This window comes from Chelonoidis abingdonii, chromosome 8 (assembly GCF_003597395.2).
Source record: "Chelonoidis abingdonii isolate Lonesome George chromosome 8, CheloAbing_2.0, whole genome shotgun sequence".
In the NCBI taxonomy this organism is placed as follows: Eukaryota; Metazoa; Chordata; order Testudines; family Testudinidae; genus Chelonoidis; species Chelonoidis abingdonii.
In genome coordinates, this window is record NC_133776.1 from 80,451,484 (window position 1) to 80,471,824 (window position 20,341).

At 46.8% G+C, this 20,341-nt stretch overlaps 1 protein-coding gene across 1 annotated transcript in view; it reads left to right on the forward strand.

The window, feature by feature from the left end:
• Positions 1 to 18,062, forward strand: part of EFNB1 (ephrin B1) — a 146,345-nt gene extending 128,283 nt beyond the window's left edge. The window contains exons 3-5 of the mRNA XM_032804733.2: positions 6,418 to 6,510; positions 13,854 to 13,982; positions 16,237 to 18,062. Of these exons, the coding sequence (XP_032660624.1) occupies positions 6,418 to 6,510; positions 13,854 to 13,982; positions 16,237 to 16,625 (611 nt within the window). The 3' untranslated portion in view covers positions 16,626 to 18,062. The remainder of the gene's footprint in view (positions 1 to 6,417; positions 6,511 to 13,853; positions 13,983 to 16,236) is intronic.
• The last annotated feature ends 2,279 nt before the right edge of the window (positions 18,063 to 20,341 follow it).

Genomic DNA, 20,341 nt, shown 5'->3' on the forward strand with positions numbered 1-20,341 from the left:
GGGACTTTTCCTATTGCAGCAAAAAACATGGTGGGGCATGATACTAATCCAGTCTCCTCATCACAGATGCTGCTGCTTTGGCTTGAGGATGTGGCACTGAGGGCATAGTGGTGATGCTCATCACATCAGGGCCATACAAACACACCATGTAGTTGAATGTCTTACACGACTTTGAAATATTCTGTGATCTTCACTTCACTTCTCTGCCATAGCACTAGCTCCTTGTTGTGGTTTACAATGGCAGGTCAGATTGATCTCCTCCTTCTCTTATTGGTTGCTGCTGATGCTTCTTTGGACTGGAGTAGGGCGATTCGGGCTCTGGCTCCTGCTTTCACCATGTCTGCCAATGCTCTTTGGTTCCAGAGAGATGGCTTGCACTCATCTTTTCCTCTGTCAGGAGCCATTGCCTTGGCTCTGGTGGGTGCCGTCTGGTGCAGCTTTGTGCTCCTGTGTCTAAAGGGCTTTCACTGCCTAGATCTAAGGATCAGAATAGAGCACCCTATGAACTCTGTAATTGGTTAGAAATTGATGGATAGAGAAAGGTATCCAACAGTTTTAAATTTTCTTTTGTTTCTAATCCCTCTTTTTCCCATAAACCAGTCACAAGTGGGGCAGGGGAAAGGAGTGTGCCTTGATTTTTATCTTACAGAATATCTTGCCTTGTGCCCACCAGAGAGGAACTGACTGCCATGGGTGTATGGAATACAATTTACACTTGCTGCGTTCCCATAGCCCCATGTTTGTAATGGTAGGAAAGGGTGTGTGTAGTTTCCTGTATGTGAAACTGTTTTAGAATTGTGCTCTTGGTCAATAGTCAGTTCTGTTTTTATTCTGGACCCTGGACACAGCAGGGTGAATGAGTGTGCAGGCATCTTTCCATCCCCATGGTGTCATGGAGTCCGTAAGGGTGCCCACTGACTTGTCCTGTACCCTCCAGCCCTCTAAATAGGGTAATTGTCCTGTCCTCCCCCAACAAAGGGGCAGTTCAGGATTTGTAGGTCAGATGATTTCAAAGAACCCAACTTCTTTTTGCTGTTTCTGAAGGGAAGTGAACAGCTCTCCCTAACTCGCCAATACCATTCTCTCATTTGCCTGCTCGTCAGTTCAATGAAGAGTACTCGTTATGGGCCTGCTTGTCTCACTAGTGACCCTTTGTTTTATTGGGAACTCTGTCACTCCTGTGTCTGGAACACAGGATGTTATTGTGTATGTTGATTGTAATTTCTGATACGCAAAAGTTGAGTGACAGAGTCCTGTGGTACCTTATAGACTCTCAGACGTATTGGAGCATGAGCTTTCGTGGTTGAATACCCACTTTGTCAGACGCAGTTGAGTGGTGGACTGAGTAGACAGTTCTCAACATGGATAGTAAATTGGTAAAAGTGGGCTAGAGGCCAGTAACACTGATTATCTGCTTCAAATTTTCTAGAAGACTTAAGACCTGACCTGAATTTACATGGCAGGGTGGGAAAGCATAGGAGGGAACCATATCGCTCCTTGTTCCCATAGGTGCTGGGGCCATGGGTGCTGCTTCACCCTTGGCTTAAAGTGGATTCTATTATATACAGGGTTTTCAGTTTGGTTCAATGGCTCTCAGCATTCCTACCATAATAGTTCCAGCACCCATTCTGCTTCTGGAACTACTCCTTTGCCCTGACAGAGGAATTAATCTCCCTAAAATGCAGCCGTGAGGGATCTGAGTTCAGGGCCTGACCAAGAGATGGAAATAGTCAGTATGGTTCTCAAAGGGAAACTTCCCTGGCCCTTCCATCCAGTTGACTTAGGGCTGATAGTTTCATTAGAGGCTCTGTCACCACCAGCCTGTGAATCCCAAACACACAGTGAAATAAGACTTCAGGCAATGAAGAGTTGGTGGCCTGGGAAACTGGTGGCACAGGAGGGTTATCAAGGCACCCTGTGGCTAGATAGCTTTCTGATCACTAATAACATTTGCAGCTATTTCATATTAAGGAAGTATTTGATCACCTGCTTCAGAGCATCAGCAGCTTCCTGTGGGCTCATCAGGCAGTTTCCCTTCTTTGTGCAAAGCATTGTGCTGTTAACTAGGTACACTACGGAAGGCCTGTACCTTCCTGTGAATCACTGATTATTGGCTCTGACCAAGGCACCAGACTGAACAATCCTGGAACCCTATTTGTTTGTTTGGGTTGGGTCACTAGGAAAGAGACCTTGTTTCAGGCCCTGCCTGCTACCCATAACATCCTAGCCGAGACGGAATCAGATTTGTAACACTAAAGATTCCCTTGCGTTCCTGATGCGTTTATTCCAGTCAGCCACGTGTCATCAGTTTCCTGTGTTTTCCCAAAAATAAGACTCTTTGTGCTACAGAGGGAGGGAAGGGCTCAGGCCCAAACCACCTATCCTGTTCTTTGACTATTAAATATGGCATGGTGCTCTGTGCAGGAGTTAGAGATGGGGATTAGCCCAGATATCCTGGCCAGATTCTGTTTTGAACTACTATGGCGCTGTTCATATAACAGGCAGGTCGGGATCAGAAGGCAAAGGTGAAAATATCTGTATCAAGGGACTCCACTTCCCACCCATAGCACCCACTCTTGGAGAGCCAGGATTGTCCTGGGGCGTCATTCTAAATTCAGAGAGACAGCAGTTTCCCTTTTGATTAATTATATGGTGCTTGTTAGGATTGTATACAGTATAACCAAGGTCCTAACCACACATGATCCCCACTCCTAGTTGCAACACAGGCAGGAATATCAGAGCTGCTCTAGTCACACGAGGGGGCTCTTGAGCATGTTGGTGTGTCATTTTCTCCTTCATAACAGCAAGAGGTGTGTGCCTTACTTCACTCCCACAGGAACAAAAGAGACTTAAAATCTGCACAGACGGGGGAAAAAAAAAAGTTAATGTGAGTTTAACTGACTTCTGCCCTGAAATTATAGCCATTCGACTCTATTGGGGCTCTGAGTTTACATTCTTTGATGCACAGTGTGTAATTATATAAGTATAATTTACACTGTGCATACACACGTTCCTATCATGCACCTCAAGGAGTAAGGGGAATTATCTACTGGGGGCAGAGGGGGCAATGAAGGGCCCATAAGCTTTAAGGATGAGGTGTGGGTGATGAAGGGCCTGGTTCAGAACTGCTTCCTTACCATGGGAAACATTTTCTTTTTAAGTGGCCCTGGCATTTCTATGTGCTGTTAAACAGCCACTTTCTCTTCTGCGCTCAGAGATGAGTGCATTCAAGTGATCTGTAAAGTAATTCCTGTGTGTACTGTACTTTATTGGTATGAAATGGTTGCAAAACAAAAAAATAACCAGTAAAGTTTTATTCCTGGAAATAAAAATGTCTCCCAGATTTTATTTATTATTTGCATTATGGTTGTGCCTGTAGAAACCAACTGTAATTGGGGCCTCATTGTGCTAGACATTGAATAGATGTATAGTAAGATACAGTCCCTGTCCCAAAGCTTGCATCCTAGGTAGGCAAAACAGATAAAGGGTGGAGAAAGGAGGTGGTATTGTCCTTGTTTTAGGGATGGGGAATTGAGGTACAAAGAGATCAAGAAACTTGCTGGGGTCTCTCAGTATATGTGGCAGAGCTTGGGTTCTGAACCCAGATCTTCTCCATCTCAGTCCTGTGCTTTAACTGAAAGACCATCCTTCCAGACTGTATGCTGAATTGTTTATGCTTCATGTAACCCTTCTGCCCGTCAGAGTTGGCAGCGAGGCCAACTCTGACGGGCAGAAGGGTTACATGAAGCATATCTAGGGGTTCCTTTTCAATAACGCAATAAAATCCAGCTTGGGCCCCCACCCAGTGACCTGGGAAAATTAGATACTACCGCCTTGGCTCCTCTAAGAGGCAATATTTCCCCTCTCGCAAGCACATTGTCTGAGTATAGCAAAAGCCTTTTAATAAAGGAGAGAAACAATGCAGCATTATGTTGGGGAAACACCACAAACAGGATTAATAACACAAACCATGAGCAAAAGACCCACCCCAGGTAAGTTTGGCAGTGTCCTTTTCCCCTCAGGGTCTTAAGTTCAGCAACCCAACAGTCACCCCACCCACAGTTTCTGTCCTTTGGTCAGTGCAACCCCAGAGTTGTGGAAGGTATGGGGGTACCTTACATAGTTGGCTGCTCAGGTTGATGGCCAATTACCACGCCTCTCTGTGGGTTCTGCTGCAGTCTTTCACTGCTAGCCACCCAGCTGGCTGCACCTCTGCACTAGCCACTCACCAATATATCTTCAGGCCCCCAAACACAGCTCTCAGTGATTTCAGCTCTTACTGCTGGTGCACCTGAACAGTCCTCTTGATCAGAACCACCAACCCAGTGATTTTAGCTCTGCAGCTTGTAACAAGACTCCTGATGAAGACAAAATTAGCTCTATTATTATACAGTGGGGGGGGGGGTCAAATTCAAGTTTTAGAGACCTCAGAAAGAGCCTACACTTCCAAGTACAAACATCTGTCCCAAATCTTTCTCCTTTTAGTGGGCTTTGGAATCCATTTGCCTTGCCTAGCTACTGCTGCTTAGTTGAGGATGAGTTCCTCAGTCATAAACTGCCAAGTACAGTTCTTCTCTTCTTGATTCACATAACCAAGATAACAACACTTTGTTATTCCTGCCCCAATAACAAAGACTGGGGATCCCACAACAGCCAAAATGACTATTTGGGTAAGCAGTCCCATCATGCTAGGCAGGGCAGGTGTACCCATGCAAACAAGATCTGCCCCTGAAGTTCTTTTCCACAGCTCACCACCAGATGTCTGAGGGCAAAATATTTAATGTTAACCCAAAATGAATTTTTTTTTTGAATTCCCCAATCAAACAAAAAAAAAAAAAAAAAAAAAAAAAAATTAAAGGAAAAACTTAGTATAAGAATAACATCTACTGTGACATGCTCTCAGGCAAACATTTTCAGGGCTGTAAGTCCTCAGGCTTTAGATCATAAACTCAGTAGCAACTGGGGGCAGGAAGAAATCTCCCCTTGGCCTTTTTACAAGGATGGGAAGAGGTGAGTGAGTGTGAGCGAGAACTGTCTACTTCCTCTGCAGCATCTTTTTGAAGCCATGCTGCACAGATGGACCAGTCTTATCAAGTGACGCGAGGCGGAGGCGGGATAATCAAGTTCTAGACAGACCACTGGTCTGTGCTGCTGTAGCAGCCCATATTCCAAACATCATCTGAGCTCAGCAAGTGTTGCACTGTGCCTCTTGGAGGAGAAGCTTCAGTGGGGCTGGAGCAGGGGAATGGGTCAGAAGGAGACACCATAATAAGGAGGGGAGAGAGGCCTGTAGACCCTGTTCCGTAAGATGGCTGGAGTCTGTCCATCAGCTGCCACAGCTTTTCTGAGCAGTGGCAGCCCCTTTAAGTGTTAGGCCAGTCCCCAGGCTGCTCAGAAAGCTATTAACCAGCCTTAAGAGGGGGAGAGCGACCGGTTGGTGAAAAAACATTTCATGTTTTGTCTTCATGGGGTTAACAAGCTCCCTGTTAAGGGGAGACACAGTGATGGAGAGAATCTCTCTGGTTTATGGCTTGGAAAGTTCAGCTTCCAGAGCATTCCTCTCTTCCAGTGCCCTGACTGCCTCTCTGCAGTTTTTATCCCCATTGTGCTGTGGCTGTGGAGTGGGAGCCTTGGCCTTTGTCAGATTCGGTCTCTCTTTTTTTCCTTGGAGTACAATCTAATTAGCAGCTCAGCAACCAGTTCAAGCAGCAGGATAACTATTTTAATGGGCTGGAGGTTTGAGTGAATGGAACTTGGGGGCGGAGCAGCTGGGATTTGGAGAAGACTACAGAAGACTAGAATTCAGTGTGTTAAACATTTACTGTGTGTTCAGGACTGTAGAATGAGGAGGCCCATAAATATCCTGACCCAAGGCTAGAAGTGGGGAGGGAGGTGAGAACATTGTGGAATGAATGCACACATCAGGGGAGAGATGGAAAAACTGCTCCTAGGACTCATATAATACTATTTCGTAGCCTAACTGGCTCCTGCTCTCAGGAGGTTTTCCTGATATGTATCCTGAATTCCTTTGTGCAGTTTCATTCCCTTACTCTGATGTTTGTAAACAGAATTTTGTGATAGTAATGTTAGGAGAAGCCTTTGAGGTTTTTCTTGGGACCTTTCTGAACAACTAGCCTGAAGTGACCAACCACTGAATAAAGGTCTAAAGCACTGCATCCCACTGCTTAGTAAAGAGACATGGAGCCTCCTGTGTTTCTGCAGAGACACAAGCAATCATCTTTAAACTGCTCCCTGTTCCTTTAGGCTAGCTCAGCATGGACATGAGATCAGAGTAACTGTTGAACCATTCTTTTTTGGGGTGCTTCCCCCATGTTAATCTATGACTCTTTCCTTGCCTTCTTGAAGACCTTTCCATTTAATAAATGCACTTTAACCGAGTCGTCTTGTTCCCTGCAGCCACGTCCAATGGGACTCTGGAAGGCCTGGAGAATAGAGAAGGTGGAGTCTGCCAGACACGCTCTATGAAGATTGTCATGAAAGTGGGGCAGGGTGAGTCACTCCAGTCCTCTAGAGTTTTCTCACTGGACATGAAATCAGTATTGAAGTGAAATGTTCTATGTTTTACATAGCTGCCTAAGCCTGCAGTCCAGACTTGCTGAGAAGTGCTAGTGAACCCTCCATGGGAGCTTGACAAAGTACCATTGGGACTGCAGGTTTAAAACTCAACACTACAGGAGACTTCTCATGAAGGGACTGAGCTGGACAGGACTGAAGACTTGGTGTCTTTTGGTTAAGTTGTTTATCCTAATTGTGACATCACGTGGAGAGTGGATGAGGGAGGAGTTAGTTTGATGTCTTTGTATTTGATCACTAACTTATGTTGATCAATTTTATAATAAATGTTATGGTTCCCAGAAGCCTTTGGCTCACTTGATGCTGTAAAATTCAGGTGATGATGATGCCCTTGGGTTGGCCCATCTTTGTTCCAGGCATAGTGGAGAAACAGAGAGAGAGGGAAGACCTATGAAGTCCCCTATAATCCAGGGGACAGTGCAGGGTTGTTTCCTACACTTTATTTTCCAGTGCCCCAGACTTGACACCTCTGGTTGTGAATATCCCCAAACCCTGGCCCAAATTATTAGAATGCCATTTTGATAATGAAGAGGATTAAATCATTTGAGTTTAGCAGCCAGTCATGGTTCAAGATTCTGAAGCATTCATGGCCTTGTCTGGGAGAGCCCATGCAACAGATATTCTGATTGGCTGATAATGGAATGAGCTGTTTCTATCTAATAATTGAATGTTCCATCATTTCTTTCCCACAAGGGGGTGGTCTCTCCAAAACAGAGATCTAATTGAAATTACTTTTTCCCCCCTTTGGTGCTAACTTTAGAAAGTTCCAGCAACTTTTTATAGCAACCTCTTCCTCTCTAGGCCCAAAGTGGGGTTACTGGCTATAGTCTGGCTTGTTGATTAGGGAGAGCAGGGCAACTGTTTGAGCAGTGACTTTTCCCAATTGTTCAGCAGAGTTTGAGTTTTAGGGCCCTTTTTTGGCCAACATTTATGCACACACAGCATTATGAGGCCAAGTTACAGTAAGTGTCAGTTCCACCCCACCTTGGTTTTATAACTCTGCTGGAAACTAGCTCAGACTCTGAGAAGGATGGTCAACTGAAACTGGTTTGTTCTGTGATAAGGCAGAGTCCTTCAGCTTCCTCAGTGCAGTACATAAAGGGAGTTGCCGTGTTCCGCATTGCTAGAAGAACAAATCTGAATGTTGAATGCTGCAGGTCTCTCTAGAAATAGCTGAAGTTGTTTAGCCTGTGCTGAACTGGCCTGTTCTCAGTTCCTGCCTAATATTTAAACTAGATACAACTTTAAAGTCTGAACTATTCTGCTCCAAAGTAAGATGGCAAAAGCTGCTTTCTGCAAGAAAATCCAGTTCTTAAACTAAAATGGGGCTTTCCTGTGTCTCCCCACCTGCTCCATTATTATTAACGCGAGAGAGAGATGGCCATCAGAAGAGAGCTAGAGATCAGGGGCTTTCCCTCTGAAATAGCTCTAAGCAAGGATCCCTCAAACCTTAGCAGGCAAAAGCACATTGGCAAGTTGCTAGAAGCCCAATAGTTATTCTAGTTTGCATAAAATGGAATTTATTGCAACCAGTCAGGAATACAGGTCCTAGAAGCCTTGTTGCCCAGACTAAGAATTGCATTCTAGCAGTTGCAGTTTCTGCAGGCCACCCTCAAGGAATCCATGTTCTGCAGATAGCCGACCCAGGGAAACTCAACTAGAACCTCTGGCATTCAGTATCAGCAGTTCAGGTGATGACCGCTTGAACTAACAGAGATCCTTCAGAAGCCTTGTCTTCTCTGTGGAATAGATCCTGAAGGTGATGATGCATCTACCAACACAGTGCACTACATGCTCATCAGTATTAACAATGAAGGTGGCTGTAGGTCTTGTTACAAAATCCATGGCATTGCATAGGGCCCTGGGCACCCAAGGCATAGATGGCTGTTCCCCCATTGACCCTCCTTTGAGCAGTCCGCTGCATATTTGTAGGCAATATCAGTCTGTCATTTTGTTGCCCTGGGCCCTTCAGTATGTGCAAGGGAGAGTGATTTCCCCCCCTAATACTAATGAATTTCACCTTCTGTGCTGTGAGATATTCTGGGAGTGATATCACAGCTTCATCTAAATATCATGTCTGGAACTGCAATTTAATTCCAAGAGGTACCACATGGCCCAGGCTTCTTGGCCTTCCATGAGCTTTCCCAGTGCATGCTGGGATTCTACAAGGAGGTCATGGCTCCTGGCAAGGAGAAGGGGCAGCTGTGGGAACAGGGCTGAGGCACCGAATTCTTTTTGACATCTGATGCTTCCTTGGGAAATGTCCCCAGAATAAGGGATTGTAGTGCAACTATGACCTGTCTGAGTCCTTTAACTGTGCTGTGCTGTGTAATTTTTTCTGATGGTCGAAGCTCTCTGAAAACATTCTCTCCGTAATCTATGGAGTTCTTCTGGGCCCCAGTGATGCCACAGGCCTGACTCCAGATCACTCCTTGGATGCAGAGCTCATAATGGCTGCTTTTCGTTATTTTGTTTGATGTTTTTGGAGCCAGTATTTATAACAAAAGAAAAGGAATAGTTCTGCTGCCCTGGGAAGTTAGATTCCTTTGTGTTCGCTCAGCTGCCTTTGTTGGAAATATGCGCAGACCCATGCACTGGAGCTCAGAAGGAATCTGAAAAAAACCACTAACAAAAAACTGTTTCCCCCAAAGGACTGAAATGTTCCAAGCTTGTGATGTCCCCGAACTCCTCTCTTTCAGCCTCCCAATGCCTCTGCCCTCCCTTAAAGACAGTGCTTCTTTATGACTGCCCTTTCATCTGCGCTTTCTAGAGTGATGCCTTTCAGGCAGAGAGGCAGACAAGGTCCCTGTCCGGAAGAGCTTACACTCTAAATAGAAGACAGCAAAACAGGGGATGAGAGGCAGCAGCCGGCCACTGACTGAAGCTGAAGTTAGCATATGGCTTGTTAGTTCCGCTGTTTTCATTTGGCAGTTAGTCTGGTTCGGTTGCCTGTTTTGTTAATGCTCATTTGAGGAGAGGACTAGCTTTGATGTTGCTATTTCAGTAACTCCTGTGGGTTGGCCTCTTTCCTTTCTGCATCATGTCACACTTCCCAGACCAGGGGAGCAGTAACAGGAATTGCTCGGCTCTGACTGCTCCTGGTTTCCCACACTCACTCAAGTCTCTTGCATGCCTTTGGTCTGCTTGTTAGTAGAGTTCCAGCCAGAGTAGGTGAGGCATCTTTGCTCCGTGTGTTGTGTTTGATGTGGTCACTTTAGAATGTAAAATTGGGCACGTAATCAGATGGGCATGAAGGGGAAGGATGGGGGATATGGCTGGAGCTGGCTTAGGTGAAGCTGGCTTGTCTGTGTTGCCCACCCGCCACTGATGCTGAACAGACCATTGTCTTGCCAATGAGGCACCAAGGAAGCCATCTTGTTCTGCTCTTTCAGATGCACTCCCTGCTCCATGACATTTTGCTGCCACCAGGGGAGCTACTTGCATTATTCATCAAAGAGCAAGAAATGCCTTGGAGTTGGCAGGAGGTGGGTCTGGAGCTCTGGGTTCTCCCAACAGCACCCATGACAGGCTCATTCCTGTGTGATACTCACAAGGTTTTAAAACTCCATGAGTATGTTAAACTGGGGTAGGGGACACATTTATTAGCTCCCTTTCTGGGGAGGGCAAGAGGGCAACCAAAATACTCCAGCTCCAGATGATTGTTCCTAAACCCTAGGTGGAATCATTTTGGGGGAGCAAAATACCTAATGGCGCTTGTCACATATTGTTAGTGTTTAATATTAAGCTGTTACTATGGTCCAAAAGGCCAATGGGCAATGAGTCCACACAAGCTTCATCCAACTGGTTACAGCAAAATGCAGTTTGTAATGTTGTCCAAAGGGGAGATCCTGGTGCGTATAGGATTTATCCAGGAATCTACCTCTGCTTCATGTTTGTTTGACTTACTGCTGTTTTTGCTCCAGTACATCTGGCTTTGAAGGGGATGGCAGGATTTCCCACCCACCAAGCCAAGGGTATTGCCTAAACTCCCCCAAACTAAAAGCTATTCAGGCAACGTCACTCTTAATGGGCTTTAAAAGAAGCAGATTGCTAGCGCTTGTCTTCAGCTTGTCTCTCTTGCTCACCACTGAGATTAGAGGTCTGAGGATATTATGCAAAAGCAGCACAGGCCTTTGGCTCAAGACAGAGCATTACCAGCCATGATCTGCAGTGTCCATACTCTCTCTCTCCAGGTTCCATATCGGATTCAAAGTCTCATTCTTATGCTTGAGGTCCTAGCCCAACCTATGTCTTGTCACTGGTCACTTGCTTGCCCTTCTATTTGGACCCTCTGCTAATTCGGTTTCGGACTAAAAATTCTTTTGTGCCGTTTCCAAAGCTGTCCAGGGAATGTTTTCTCTGAGTCTTACAACATGCAGCCTCACGCCCCTCCTGCAGATCCCTCCTTCAAACCCAGCTTTGCTCACAGGCCCTCAGACAGTGACCCATATAACAGATACTGCTGAAGCCAACAAAATGACATTAAATATGGCAGCTGATGCAATGCTCCCTGTGTCACTTCAGCAGCCAGGACCACATTTCAGCTTTGTGCGCCTTCCTTCTTTTCTTGCTGTTGGTTTCCCAGCATTGTGTCTGCCATTCTCCATGCAGATTGTAAGTTCCTCAGGGCAGGGCCTGTGTTGCCAGTACTACAGTTTTCTGCAGCACACTGTACATGTCTGGGGCCAGACTGTACAATTGTATTACTTTTGAAATGAAGCTATGCGTGGGTCGCACTTAATCTAATGGAAATGTCTGCACTCTGGCAACAGATAGGAAGGATCTGACTCCTTACTTCCCCGCACCCTCCCTTGCACACACTCTTCCCGCAAAACTCTGAGCTGCTCCTTTCTTCATCTCCATTTGGTCACCTTTGACATGTGTAGAACACACTGGGTCTGTTTCATGTCTAGTGTAGCCCTCTGAAGTGTGTGATGTTACCCCAGGGGTAGATATGGGCCAGTCCAGGCCTCCTTCTGCAGCATGTAACCCCTTGGCTTCCTGGGCCAGCCCTGTGAGGTGCAGAACCCTCCAGGCAGAGCTGGGTTCCAGACAGAGTTCAGGAGAAATATTTGAGTGTTCTTGGGAAACGCAATCTAGTTTTCAGTCTTACCTTTTAACATGTACTGCTCTTGGGAAGGGGTGCCTGTGTGAAACCACCATCCACCACCCTCTGTCGATTTGTGAGGCAGCTGATGCTATGCTGTATTGTGGTCACACCGAGAATCCTCAATTGGGATTGGGGCTCCATTGTGCTCGGTGTCTTGTGCACACATGAAGATACAGTGTTGCCTCAAAGAGCCCTCCCTGTAAACAATTACTGAATGTAATGGAGGATGAGATGAGGTGAAGGAGGAGCATAATGAAGATAAGATCATGCCTCACATTACGTTAGTGACTTGCACAACTTGGTGGTCGTGATGGTTCTGAGTTGTCTTACATTTCAATCACATCACTCTCCTTGATTTCTAACTAAATTATTGTTGCCTGGTTAGTTTCTTGTGAGTGTCACAGCAGAGGTGAGTCTAGTGGAGGGATTAGAAGGAGGAAACAGTAGTAGCCTTACAAATTCATTCAGAGAGAGCATTCCCTTCATAAAGGGGTAATGTGGAGGAAACCACAGAGACTGATTAGAGAATAAAAACAACGAGGAGTCCTTGTGGCACCTTAGAGATTAACAGACTTATTTGTGCATAAGCTTTCGTGGTCTAGAACCCACTTCATCGGATGCATGAAGTGAAAAATACAGGAGCAGGTATAAATACATGAAAGGATGGGGGTTGCTTTACCACGTGTGAGCTCAGTCTAAGGAGATAAATCAATTAACAGCAGGATACCGAGGGAGGAAAAATAACTTTTGAAGTGGTAAGAGAGTGGCCCATTACAGACAGTTGACAAGAAGGTGTGAGTAACAGTAGGGAGAAATTAGTATTGGAAATTAAGTTTAGGTTTTGTAATGACCCAACCACTCCCAGTCTTTATTCAGGTCTAATCTGATGGTATCCAGTTTGCAGATTAATTCCAGTTCTGCAGCTTCATGTTGGAGTCTGGTTTTGGACACCATCATAGGACCTAACCATATCAGCCACGCCATCCGGGGCTCGTTCACCTGCACATCTACCAATGTGATGTGTGCCAGCAGTGCCCCTCTGCCATGTACATTGGCCAAACCAGACAGTCTCTACGCAATAGAATAAATTGACACATCTGACATCAGGAATCATAACATTCAAAAACCAGTAGGAGAGCACTTCAGTCTCTCTGGTCACTCAATAACAGACCTAAAAGTGGCAATTCTTCAACAAAAAATACTTCAAAAACAGACTCCAATTTGAAGCTGGGCCACTCTCTTACCACTTCAAAAGTTATTTTTCCTTTCTTGATATCCTGCTGTTAATTGATTTATCTCATTAGACTGACCTCACACTTGGTAAAGCAACCCCCATCCTTTCATGTATTTATACCTGCTGCTGTATTTTCCACTCCATGCATCTGATGAAGTGGGTTCTAGACCACAAAAGCTTATGCCTAAATAAATGTGTTAGTCTCTAAGGTGCCAGAAAGACTCCTCGTTGTTTTTGCTGATACAGACTAACACGGCTACCACTCTGAAACCTGATTAGAGAATGACGTTCAAATGTGGGACTTAACATCAAACTATCACACATCCTCTAGTTAAAAGGAAATGCCTCGAATGCAAAACCAAGGCAGGACCTGTGCCTGCCTCCAGGAATCATGCTTGCTGGTGCAATAGAACACAAGGGGCAGTTCAGGCCCAAGTCCTGGACACTGGTTGTTAGAACAAGGGAGAGAAGCCTTGTATCACTCTGGTTCCCTCTGGCCCTTTTTCTGTGTGGTTAGCCTAGCACTCAGCATTGGAGCTGGGGGACGCGAGAACCAGAGTGCATGTTTAAAACCAAGGGGAATGCTTGCCCCTCCTTACATAGTAGGGAAATGTACCCAGTGTTCCTAAGCCTCTTTACCAGGCCTCCCACTCTTACCCATCAATCCCTTGCCCCGTACCTCTGATTCCTTCCTCCTGCCCTTACAAAGCATGTAGCCCAGACTCCTGCCGCAATGCACTTATGCACATGCAATGCTGTGCTGCACCACCTTTTTGAACATTGTTTGACATGGGCCCTCAGATACCAGGGTAAGGAGTGATGTTTAAGCGACTGACGGTAGAAGAAGAGCTACAGCTCTTGATGTTGTAATCTAGTGCCTGGAAGCAGATTTCTCATCCAGTCTCTTTTTCACAGATCCAAATGCTGTGATCCCAGAGCAGCTGACAACCAGTCGGCCCAGCAAGGAATCTGACAATACAGTGAAAATAGCCACACAGAGTCCACGCCACAAGGTCCCTGTGGTGCAGGATCCTGGGAGGCCAGGTAGGTTTGTCTGTGCATTTTAGGAAAGAGAGGAAAAACAGTAGTGCTCTTAGTGGGGCTAGGGAAGTTGGGCTGGGACCAGCTATTGATTGCCACAGGAGCCAAGCCCAATTCAGTTCTAAGAGTCCAGGGATATCGAGATACCTTAGAGCAAGGAGTTAGATCAGATATCTGCAAGCTCTCTGCACAGGTTCCTGTAAACTCCTCATCTGGGGTTCCCTCCAGGCATCTCTTGATGTCACTGCTCAACCTCTGTTTGGTAGGGGCATAGACAGTGAGATGCTGCCAAAGTCCAGAACAGTGGCAGAATGGACTTGAACTCCAAAGGATAGTTTTCAGCTCCCCATTGTCTTAAGCAGGGGGAGTTTTCCTTCAGCACTCTCCTGTTGCTGTCCTCTGTATTGGTTGTTTTCTGACAGTTTATTGAGGCAGAGTTGGAGGTGTTGGAAGAATAGAGGTTGCCTGGATTTTTGAGCCACGCCTGGGTGAAAGGCCTTTGAAGGTGGTTTCCTGAGTTCCTGTCCCTGTTGAGAGAGAGAAGTGGAATCTGATGAAGTGGGGGAAAGCTCCTTGTTTCTCCATCTGTGATACAGACAGGCAGTCAAACTGCTCCCCTTGGGGGTCTGGAGCTGCCTTGGAATGGGCATTAGAGGGAGATGAGGGGTAGTTACAGGACATGGCAGGTCTACAGGCATTAGAACCCACTTTCAGTAGAGCTCTCTAGTCTTCTGGGGGGAGCAGGGACTCCTGGAGTTCATTCTGATTACAGACTGGATATGAACAGCCATCTGTCTCCAGGCCAGTCAGGGAAATGTGAAAAGAGAGGATATAAGATTAGGGTGAGGAAAGGGGGCAACAATGGGATGACAATGTCTGAGTGTGTCCAAGGTTTCTTTCTTACGGTATGTCTACACTGCCAGTGAAGCTGTGATTGTAGAATGAACAGGCACACTTGCATTACTTGTGCTGGCTAGATTAAAGCTAACAATCGCTGTGTAGACCTGGTGGCATGGGCTTCAGCACAAACTAGCAACCAGAGTACAGGCCCTCTAGGGAACATGAGTAAATATTCTATTCTAGTGGCTAGCCTGTGGCATTGTGTCTGCATTGCTATTGTTAGCTTTAATCTAGCTAGTTTGGGTAACACGAGTATTCTTACCCGTGCTATGATCACATCTTCACTTGCAGTGTAAACATATCCTGAGATTGCATTGCTTCTTGAAACTGAGTAATAGGGGTTATGTAGATGGGGAACCCAGTACGTGCAAAGTGAAAGAAGATACGCTGTGGACACTGCTGTGCTGGAGTCTCTTCAGAATATACCCATTCCTCCTCCTGGAATCAATGGGTCTGATGCTCCCACTAGCCGGGCTGTTTCCTTTGCTATCTCAGTTCACTCAGAGAAAGGGCTGTGCTGCTGACTACCATCTGTAAGGGTTGGAGATGCAAATACAGCAGAGTGGGGGCCCTTGAGGTCTTGCCAGCCCCTTGGTGTGTTCTCAAATCTGGGGGTAGTATGGAACCAAGTACTTAGGCTCCATAGTGTAGACACACCCTATGCTGACACAGGCTGTGTCTACACTATGGGGACTATACCAGGCTAGACATAGCCTACACTGGCAGATGGGTTTTTTGTTGTTGGAAAACCACCTCTCAGAATGATGTTAGCTATATTGACAGAAGCACTCTGCTGTCGATATAGTTGCGTCTACACTGAGGGCTATGTCAGCATAATTATGTTGGTCAGGGATTTTTTTCACACCCTAGACCATTGTAGCTACGTTGACGTAACTTTTAAGTATAGACCAAGCCTTAGACTGAACTTCAGTCCCTAGCCCCTCAAATCAACTGGTAAACGCTCTTCCCCTGCCTCTTGGGTTATGCCCAGTCTTGTATCTTAACCTTCTCTTCTGTCCCATTCCATAATAGCTACTTTTCAGTTGCCATTGCAGTACATTAGTGAACTGAGTTTCCTTTTGCAGATGGGTGAATTTGGAGCTGGGCCAAGTGCTGGTAGGCGTACAAGTTCTACCAGTGTACCTCCTCCCTGATTTGCAGCTCCCCCTTGCTAAATTGGGTGTGGTGGCTTTGAAGTGGAGCAAGAGGATTAGGCTAAAACCATGTAAATTGTTTTTGTGGCTTAAGCAAGAAAAGAGCCCAGGTTCCCCAAGGTGGGAGGGAGAATGACTAAATGTTTGGGCAGGAAGGTCATTTCCTCAGTTTAATCCATCTTGTTTTCTCCCCCACGCCCCAGGCTCCGTTAACCAAGATGGGCAGAACACCCACGGTAGCAGTGATGGATTCTTCAGCTCTAAGGTGGCAGTATTTGCTGCAATTGGTGCTGGCTGTGTCATCTTCATCCTCATCATCATCTTCCTTGTTGTCCTCCTGATCAAGATCCGCAAGCGGCACCGGAAGCACACCCAGCAGCGGGCAGCAGCCTTGTCACTTAGCACCTTGGCCAGTCCCAAGTGCAGCGGTAATGCAGGTTCAGAACCCAGCGATATCATCATCCCCTTACGGACTACAGAAAATAACTACTGCCCTCACTATGAGAAGGTGAGCGGGGACTATGGGCACCCCGTCTACATTGTCCAGGAGATGCCCCCTCAGAGCCCAGCCAACATCTACTACAAGGTCTGAGGAGCAGCCTCGGCAACCTACCAATGCAAGAGCACTAGAGAGCTGAGGGCCCTGGGGGCAGCCGCTGGCTCTCCCACTAGTGTGCTCGCTCTGTGAGGGAGGAAGTGAAATGAACCCCATGGCAAGACCAAGGGAGTGCAAGGGTCTCGCACCAGATAGTGGATCGCTCGCACGCTCTCGCTCTGTTTTCCCCTTTGTATTTAGTTTTGTAGTTCTCAGCTTTTGTAATCCCAAGACTCGAGGGTGGGCCTTCAGCATCCTCCTCTTGCTTCAGACTGCATCCTGGCTCTAGACACATCGAGCCGTGATATGGCCCTAGCTGCGCGCAGCAGCCATTGTGTGTGGGCGCTGTGCCTTTCCTCACTCTGATGCCCCTGGCGATACCACAAAACTCTGCCCCCTCTTGTTTTGGAGATGTCCCTTTCAGCTTTTCTATCTATATTATGTTAAGTATTCTTATGTTTGGGGCTGTGCCGTTTGTTGCTTTGGTCCAGGATTGTCCTAGGAGTCGGATTAACTTGTGAGCCCTAGAGAAGAACCTCCACTCACCTGAGGAATGAGCAGCTTGTGGCAGCACTTTGCGTAGGCGTGCCAAGGACGTAGACCCTGTGCAGGGAGGAGGCTGACAAACCCAACCTACTATTATTATTATAATAATTATTTTTTAACTTTTGTAACATTTTTATTTTTGTGAAATATTGGTGGGACTCTGAGCCACCACCTGCAGCCTTCTGGCATGCTCTTCTTCCTCTGCCATGCCAATCCCCTGGCCATGCTCTGCCAGAACACAAACTCTTACCTTCTGCTGTCCTTGCCATTTTAAACTTTTGTGTTCGGTGTGCAGCAGTCGACTCTTGTTTATCTCCTTAAATGGGGCGGGAAGAAGAGGAAAAATATAACTCAAATGGTCAGTGCATGAGAGAATCCAGGGCTGTACCCCATGCCACCCAGAGCCAGGAGCCTTCTCCCCTTCCACAAGACAGTAACCTTTATGGGAACTCCTCCAAAGGTGTGTCTTCCTCACAGCATGTCCCTCGCCCAATCTCATTTCCTGGGACAGAGGCTGAGCTATTTTGTCCAACATCAGGGAGAGGGCAATAGGACAGCATTCACTGATAGCCTCAGTCAGGCTGGATCTGGGACTGGGCTGAGAGAAAAGGGTGGGAGCATTCGGTAACTTAGTCACAGGGTTCATTCTTGGCTCTGTCATTTCAGCAGATCCTGAAGCTGGTTTGCCCTTTGGGTTCAGGCCACAGTGCTTCCATTTGGACAGGAAACAAAGTGAGTCATGCCTGCTCTGAAGCCCGTACTTGACATATTCTCAGGAGGGTAGATCAAGTGTGAAGAGAGCAGGAGAAGGTGGCTAGGAGGAAGAGAAAGCAAACTGCATCGATATTGGGAATGGGCAGATATTCAGCGGCCACAGCTGTTGGGCTGGTCTGGCCTTGGCTGAGCTGGGGAGGTTGGTGTTCTGAGTAAGCTCATAGGCCGTCTAGGCCCCGTGTATCCCAAAAGCCTCACCCCTTCCACAGAGAGCAGCTGGGCCTCTTCTCCTGCTGATCTTCTTGTTTCTAGAACTCTTACACATTTCCCTGGTGACTTCCAGGCATGAGGCTTGTTTTAACCATTGTGCTGTCACCCTGGCTGGTCACGCTCTTTGTGCAGGCCCTTCGGGAGGTGAAGGCAGAGACTTGCTAAGTTTCTTGCTGTGGCACATCCTACACCAAGCCTCATGGCTGAATTGGCTCATTTCCTTTTCCTTCCATTTCTGAAAAACAAGGATTTGGCTTATCCAAGCTGAGTCCTTTCCTTTTGTGTTCTAGGAGCTGGCTTTTTTCCACCCAGTGCTGAGTCACTCCCAGATACGTTTTTGGTAGGAGGGGTAGCCTAACCCTGAAAGAGTAGCCCTTAATCATCAGTACTGAGGCCTCTACCTATTAGCATTAGGAGCAGCTGTCTGTTCCATGCTACCGCTGCAGGAATCTTGTGCAGAAGGGGGAAAAACAAATCTTGTGATTGGCTGGCCTCTAAGAGCAAAGACATTCATTCAACCCTAGAAGTGGGGCTTAGCTCCTCAATGCCTTCAGCAAACACTATTGATTGCTGTTGTCATGGCATGAGCACCAGTCAAAGACCCTGCACCATCCTCCTGATTTACCAGGTAACAGATCACCCTATCTGGCTCCCTTCCGTGTATGCATGTGTCCTATCTCGCAGGGCGGGAGTAGCTGTGTCCTGCAGTACAGAGAGAACCCTTCACAGGAATACTGCAGTTCCTTGCAGTTATGTCCCCAGAGCTAGTAGTGACATGACTGAGTGGCAGTGTTTGAGGCCATGACTGGGATCTTGGAGCATCTTTGAGAAGGTCCTGCCATGCTGACCTTGTTGTATTCCAGGGGTGGGTGGCTACATTCCCAGTCTGTCCTTTGGGGGGATTTCCCAACATCTCATAAAAATGTAGGGTTGAAAGGGACTTGAGAGGGCAAGTGTAGCTGAAGCAAGACCAAGTAAACTTAGACCACCCCCTCACAGATGTTCAGAGACTAGTAGGAGCACATTAGACAATGATGGGGATTCTGCAATGACCGTGGGAGCCTATTCCAGAGTTTAATTACCCTTATTGTTAAGAAGTTTTTCCTAACATTTAACCTGAATCTCCCTAGTGCAGTTTAAGCCCATTACTGCTTGTCCTACTTCAGTGGACATGGAGAACAATTGTAACAGCCTTTCACATATCTGAAGACTGTTGTCAGGCCGTTCTCACCCCAGCCCTCTTTTCTCAAGACTAAACAAGCCCAATTTTTTTTAACCTTTCCTCATAGGTCATGTCTCTTAACCCTTTTATCATTTTTGTTGCTATGCTCTGGACTCTCACATCTTTCTTAAAGTGTGGTGCCCAGAATTGGACACCGTTCTCCAGCTGAGTCCTAAAAGAATAATTGCCTTAAGTGAGTGTGATGTGATAATGAGGTGAGAGCCAGTGCTTCTGTGATCTTGTGTGGCTGCCTTGGCATCTGTCCCTGGGATAGGAGTTTTCTGACCCTTCTGATGCTGCCTCCACCTCATGCATGAGAATGGGTGGGGAGTGAGAGAGTTGCTTGTTTGTTGCTTGCCTTTTCCTTTGGGAAGTGGCTGCTTTGGAGGAGGTAGTGTGTGAGGGGTAGAACATGTGGTGGGAAGCCATTCCTTTAACTTATCCTTGAACCAAATAGTGAAGGTATTATCAAGAAACAGAAAGTCCCTTCTCCCTTCTGTCCTCTCTGTGAGATTCAGGTATGGAGCAGGGGAAGAGTCGTCATCCCCCCATGAAGGGCCTGCTCTGCTAGGCACAGTACTTAGGAGTCATTCAGTCCATTGGACTCACCCTGAGGCTGCCCCCAAGAGCATGTGGGCTGCTGCCATCTGCCTTTCCCAGCCCCATTTCGGCAGGGATTGTCTTAAACTGTTTATCTTTGGAGCTGCAACTGTTGCATGGTGGAGACCTGCACTATGGGAACCAAAGGCCGTTAAGACATGGCAGGGGCCCACAGCACCCATGTCAGCCTCCAAGCTGGGTTCTGCTTTAGGTGCTGGGCTAGTGCCCTAGTGCTCCCGTTGTTTTCTCTGCATGTTTCTTTTGTGTGAATTCAACTGTTCATGTTTACTGGTGGCCCCAGAATTGGCTGTTTGCAAGTGCACAGCCGAGGAAAACCACCATGCAATGCGGCGGGGACGAT